Source organism: Pygoscelis adeliae, unplaced genomic scaffold (assembly GCF_000699105.1).
Source record: "Pygoscelis adeliae isolate BGI_AS28 unplaced genomic scaffold, ASM69910v1 Scaffold13, whole genome shotgun sequence".
NCBI lineage: Eukaryota > Metazoa > Chordata > Aves > Sphenisciformes > Spheniscidae > Pygoscelis > Pygoscelis adeliae.
The window spans coordinates 4,811,501-4,817,343 of NW_008824499.1; the positions used below are offsets into that span (position 1 = coordinate 4,811,501).

At 38.9% G+C, this 5,843-nt stretch overlaps 1 protein-coding gene across 1 annotated transcript in view; it reads left to right on the forward strand.

The window, feature by feature from the left end:
• FAM169B (family with sequence similarity 169, member B) overlaps positions 1-5,843 on the forward strand; it is a gene marked incomplete at its 3' end in the record, with an annotated part of 28,385 nt that extends 22,542 nt beyond the window's left edge. Inside the window, exons 6-8 of the mRNA XM_009321544.1 lie at positions 1,527-1,655; positions 4,767-4,828; positions 5,832-5,843. Of these exons, the coding sequence (XP_009319819.1) occupies positions 1,527-1,655; positions 4,767-4,828; positions 5,832-5,843 (203 nt within the window). The remainder of the gene's footprint in view (positions 1-1,526; positions 1,656-4,766; positions 4,829-5,831) is intronic.

Below are 5,843 nucleotides of genomic sequence, written 5' to 3' on the forward strand. Positions count from 1 at the left end.
CTCCCAATAATATCCATTTTTCCTATGGCTTAGACATAAACATCAATGGTTTAGACACTATGGATCAGAAAGCTGCATTGTTTATGTGTTAATGCTAGCGATCTATTGCAAGACTATGCTTTCATCTCAATTAAGATTAGAGCTAATAATAAATTCGAGTTGTATCATGTTCTAATTAGGTTTTCTAGGTCCTACTTTTATAAAAATACTAATACTGTAAGTTATATTTAGGGTATATTGAAGTCACTGCCTTTTTTAAATTTCATTGGAACCACAATCTCATACTTTGATAAAAGAATGCAACCTTTTACTCTAAGTCTCTGTATTAAATGTGCGCAGTTTTCACTAGCATGTTAAATAGCGTGCTACAGAGGCCTAAAAGGAAGTAAAAAGCCGTTTAGCATATATCTCTATTTTGGTATATATGTTACTTTCAGTAATTTTTATTGAAATAATTTATTTACTTTGGATATCCTTGGATAAAATTAATGACAGCGATCTGCTCATTACTGTGAGGCAAATGTTTACATACCAGAATTAAGGTTTTTGTTTCAACATCCCAATGTTAAACTCAACTGAATATTGAAGATAAATGACACATCTAGATTCATTCTGTAGTATGATGAACCAGAATGGACAGAGAAGAGCATGAAAATGCTTTTGTTGTTTACAGGTTGCTGTCTTAGTACAGTTGATGGAACTGATAGAACGGTCGTTAAGGAAAGTTTAAAAACCCTCATTAAATTTTTTTAACTGTTTGTCCTGCAACGCATGCCTCCTCTTGGCTCTGCAGACATCCTAAGAAAACCTCTAAACAAGACAGATTTCCGTTTGATAACATAAGCAAACCTAAATTTGATTATTTCTCCAAATTATATTAATGTTCAGTGTGTACTGACAGCGATAGGAGTCTGTGGGAATACGGTTTCTCAAGGCGATTGTACATCTGACACAGGTACCCCTATTATTCCTCTGTTAGTTCTTCCTATTTGCTGTTTTCTACACCCAGAGAAGTAAATGAACCCCAGCAATGGGAGTACAGGGTAGCAGTAGTAAAATGCAGGATGATACTGGTCCAAGAACAAACTGATGCAAAGCTTTTGTTTATAAATAGAAATTTGAGTAGCATTCTTAATGGTTAAAGCTGGAAGATACTGAAACATCTTTCATTTCAGAGTAGTGAGGGTGAAAAAACTTGCACTGCTGTTAGTCTAAAACCTATGAAGTGTCTGGAGATAGTTCTGTGATGCAGCGCCAGAAGAAGGTGGCTCAGTAAGTAATTTCAAATCCTGTATTTCTGCGCTCACAAGGAATTAATCTAGGCTGAAGCAGATGGACAGGATTCACTTGTGCCTGTTTAGGTCATTCCACACAGACTTTTCCTAAAAGCCCCAGCTTAAAAAAAAGAAAGGAAGATGAGAGAAGAAAAGATTTCCAAAGGAACTAATGAAAATAGGTCTGAGAGAATTTCTTCCACTGTACTTTTCACTCATTCATGCTTTTGCCCCTTGGTTTCTCCTATCCAGTTTGCCAGAAATTCTTGCAGACTTATCCCGAGGAGCAGAAGCGGCTGTGGGAGGTGGAAGCACCAGGAGATTGGAGCCAGCGAGTGAATATCTGGTTAAAAATTCAGATGGAGTCATCCCCTGCAGGAAGTGAGTTAAAATAAACAGTGTGAACTTGGCCATGTATAGATAAGAAATAAAATCAAGGGTGAGGTAGTGATAACAGGTAGGTGGTTTCTCTGTTGTTTGCACATGGAGAAGTTACTGAGTGTGCAGCCCAGTTCACTGGTCTTTTCCCAGTAAACAGGACAATTCTTAGAAATTATGAGGTAATGAAATTGAACTACAGAGCATCTGAGAGATACTGAACAAAGCACAGTCTTGGGATAAAGTGGCTGTAACTCCCATTGCAGTATATTTACAGCAGGGTAGAAGTTAGTCCAAAAAATTCCTCTTGCACAACACAGTGTCTGGGTTGTAGAGAGGGGTTTATTTCTCTGAAATTATTACAAAGAAGAAATTTGTATGGCCAATGGGCAATGTGTTTAATTACCTTCAATTTGCTGCCAATACCATTCTTGGATGGAAACACGAACATTTTCATTATGGCTTTTGGAAGATTCAAAGTACTCCCCTACAGGGTAAATCCCTCTTGCTGGGAGCATTTTCTGCCTGCTTCACAAAAGGTAGTGACAGAGCAGGAAAACCTTTTGACAGTTCATATGGGGATCTTGTTGATGTAATCTGTTCAGCTGGCTTGGGGATCCAGACAGGCCCCTCTGCTGCATGCACACGAGCTGTGATAAGCATTAGGTTCCAAAAGAAGGGCACACATTGTCTCTCTTTCTGGAAGTGCAGCGAGGAGTGCTGCAGAGCGAATTGCTCCCATGCCTTCCCACATCTATCCTGCTTTGTACTGGCTTGGGGACCTTCAGTTGAGACATTGTGTTTCATCTTGTCTGCAGCATCCCATAGGAGAGTTAAGTCAGAATTTAGCCCTAGGCTGGGTTCCTCTGAAGCCATTACATTTATGTTCCTCATGCTTTAAACCGACAGAAACTGGTGTTGCTCTTTTCTTTAATCCATCTTGCTCAGTTCAGTTTATTAATGGCAATTGAAGAGAGCTATGATCAGATCAGCAAACAGAAAGCGGATCCTGGAGGAGAGTGTACTTAATTTTTTCTTTCTTCTTTTTGCCATCTTCTACAAAAACAAACAAACAAAGAGAAATGACCCAAAACATGGGTAAATATAATTCCACCAGAGTGGCTGTCAGTAAAAAATGCACGTGAGGCCTGGGAACTGCCTTGGCCAGTTCTGCTCGTAAATGAGGTATCTCATACCTACAAAAAGAGGAAGGAGAGCAAGTATAAACCAGAAATGGGGGGAGGGTTTATATGCATTTATATGGTTTGTGAATTGCAATGTGATCTTTATAGTGGAAGGGAGCAGAAGCAAGTGAATTTGGCACTAAAATACATAATAAAAATCTGCTTTTTAAATTATGTTCTCCACTCTGGTGCCCAGCTTTTTGGGCATCACTTTTCTTTACACTGAATGTGCTGAACAGGCTTTATTTCATCCATCTTCAGTGGAAAATCAACCCACTATAAAAAGAGTATTTAAAACAGCGTGTAATACATTTATTATATCTGTTTTACATATGGAATGTACTTGTGTGCTTCTTGTGCTTGTATTATCCCAGTACTGTGCATATTACGCACCCAGGGAAAAATACCAAGGGAGAGTACAGGACAGATAACACCTGCCTGCTAAAACTAGCGGAGAGTTTCCCTCGTTTTGGTTTGTCCTAAAGGCAGCATTACTCCTGCATAGCTTTGTTTGATAGCTGGTGAGGAAATAACAAGAGAATTTTCCAGGGCTTCATGCTATCTGTTAGTAGTAGATAAAGCAGAAACATGTTCTGAGTGCAGGAATCCTTTATCATCTGACCTAGTGTGCTGCTGACCATATGTGTAAAAAGAAGCTTGTGTTTCCAGAGTTGTGGTGTAGGGTGACAGAGAGGAAACTGATGTGGCATAGAATGGGAACCACGGGAGTTGTACGCTTACCTGTTCCATACGTGCACAGTCATTTAGATCTTTAGGGGATCACTTGGGAACATAGTGCTTCATTCCTACTTGCTCTGTTATGTAGAAAGCAAAACACAATGTAATTCAGTATTGTCAGCTCCAATCTGGATCTATGGCAACAACCACGAAAATAGGCAAGTCTTACTCTGCTCTGATTTCTTAGATCCCCGTCGACATTCGCAATGCTATATTTTGGAACAAAATTATTGAGAAGAAAAATTGAAAATTCTGCTCATATTACATTTTTTTTCCCCCGGTACTCAGGATGGAATGCTATTAATGCTGTAAGAATTCTGCAATCGTAGATATTCCAAAATGTTTCTATAACCCTGAGGTCAGAATTTTAAATTTTGCGAGGTTATGTGGCTGCATCTAGTGGCAGTACAGATGAACTGCAGCACTGTTTACTGCAACTGATACTTCGATTTGGATGTGCACAGATACACAGACATATATACACATGTATTTCTGTCTGCATATATACATATATCTATAAAAATAAAGCTCTTTAGCATATTGTCACACACAGCTGCAATCTTTCATTCTGAATTAATTCTTATTGTTTGAAAAATGGAGAGATTTATTTACAGCAAATAGTCTCAGTAACGGGAACATAATGACATTTCTCTTCTGGGGCTGATTGGAGGAGCAGAAATCATTTAACATGATTTGCTCCTAGTTGCTAAATCTACCAGGCAGTGAATTGAGCTGTTTTGAAGTAGTTCAGTAATATACATAAAGCATGTAAATGTAAAGCTAATGCAAAAAATAAGCAGACTGAGCAAGAATTAAAATCAATTTCAAATTATTGCTTATAATCCTTTATCTGAATTGATCAAAGTATCTGTACTTTCTGAAAGGGAGGAAGGGATATGGGTTTTCTTGGTGTAAGAGACGAATGGATTATCTATTTAGCAGAACTTTCAAGCTAAGAAAGACCCAGAGACATTTTCTTTCTAGTATAGTTGTTCACCTTAGTCTTTTGTGGTAGTGTCATCGGGCACCCTGGTTTGGTTAATTAATAAAAGCAAGGCAAAAGGGATTGAAGGTAGTATTCAGGTGGCTTTTTCTGGTGTGTTTTTTAAATGAAAATTGCCGTGGAAGTCTGCTAATGTTTTTTCCTTTTTAATCTCTTTCTGGGGCAAAACTATTCGCCCCATTTCTCCAGAGGCTGAAACAGGCTTTCGAACCAATAAACCCAGGCAATCAGATGTGGACCAGATGAGTAAGGTAAAGTGAGTAATTTGCTATTTTATGACTTTCTTTTTCATTGGTGGCCTTTTCCCTTTTTAGTGAAGTAGCGAGGTTTCAATATGAGAGACCATCACAGACAACTATAGGTTTTTTTTTACTACTGACCCATAGGTTTATGTGGGTAATCATAGCTATACAATATATATGCATACACATCTAATTGATTCATATAGCTAATTTATATAGCTATAGTAGTTTGAGAGGCTAAAGAGTACAGGATAGTTTTTGCTAAATGTTTTAGTTTGATCCTTACTGAGATAAGGGAACTGTAACCAAGCTGGCATACAGTGAATTACAAGGTTTGCATATGCAATGGCTTTCTGAACTGAACTGTGATTTTTCTTGTGCCTGTACAGGGGCTTGAGTGTGACACCTTTAGAATGAGTAAGCCAAGCTCTTTCCGGTCCTTATTATTTTATCCCAGTACTGAGCTGCAGATCTTCTGTGCTTAGTTTTTTGCAGGATGGAGGCCTAAAACAGGCTGCGATGTTTGAATGAAGCCTAAACCTAGTTAGCGGTACATATGTCTGAGAAAACAAATCACAGTAATGAACCTTTTTCAAGTAATAAAGAAAAAGGAGAGACGAGTGGAAGCAAAACAAAGAGCTGTAGGGGTTGTTTCCCCAGTACATTTTGGTTGTAGCACAATTAAAGCAGTTTGTTTTCTTCAGACATGGGTCTCCTGGGGGAGCTATGACAGCGCTGGCCCCTGTGGTGCACGCTCTTGCGTTATGTGCTGTGGTCATGGCTTCAGAGCCCACCCAGCCAGATCAAGGCTCCCTGTGCTCCCAGTTTTCTTTATGCTGACACTTCTGGGAACTCAGGCAGAGCAGCAGTATACAAATAATGCAGTTAAGTTTCTTGCCTTGCATGTTTATGGTGGCCTTGGTTGACAGAGGCATTTTCTATTAGGATCAAGTCACTGTTTATGTTGTTTGTGTATAATTTGGTGTTCCCTCTGTCTTGGTTCTAATTTCAGGGCGCTGAATAC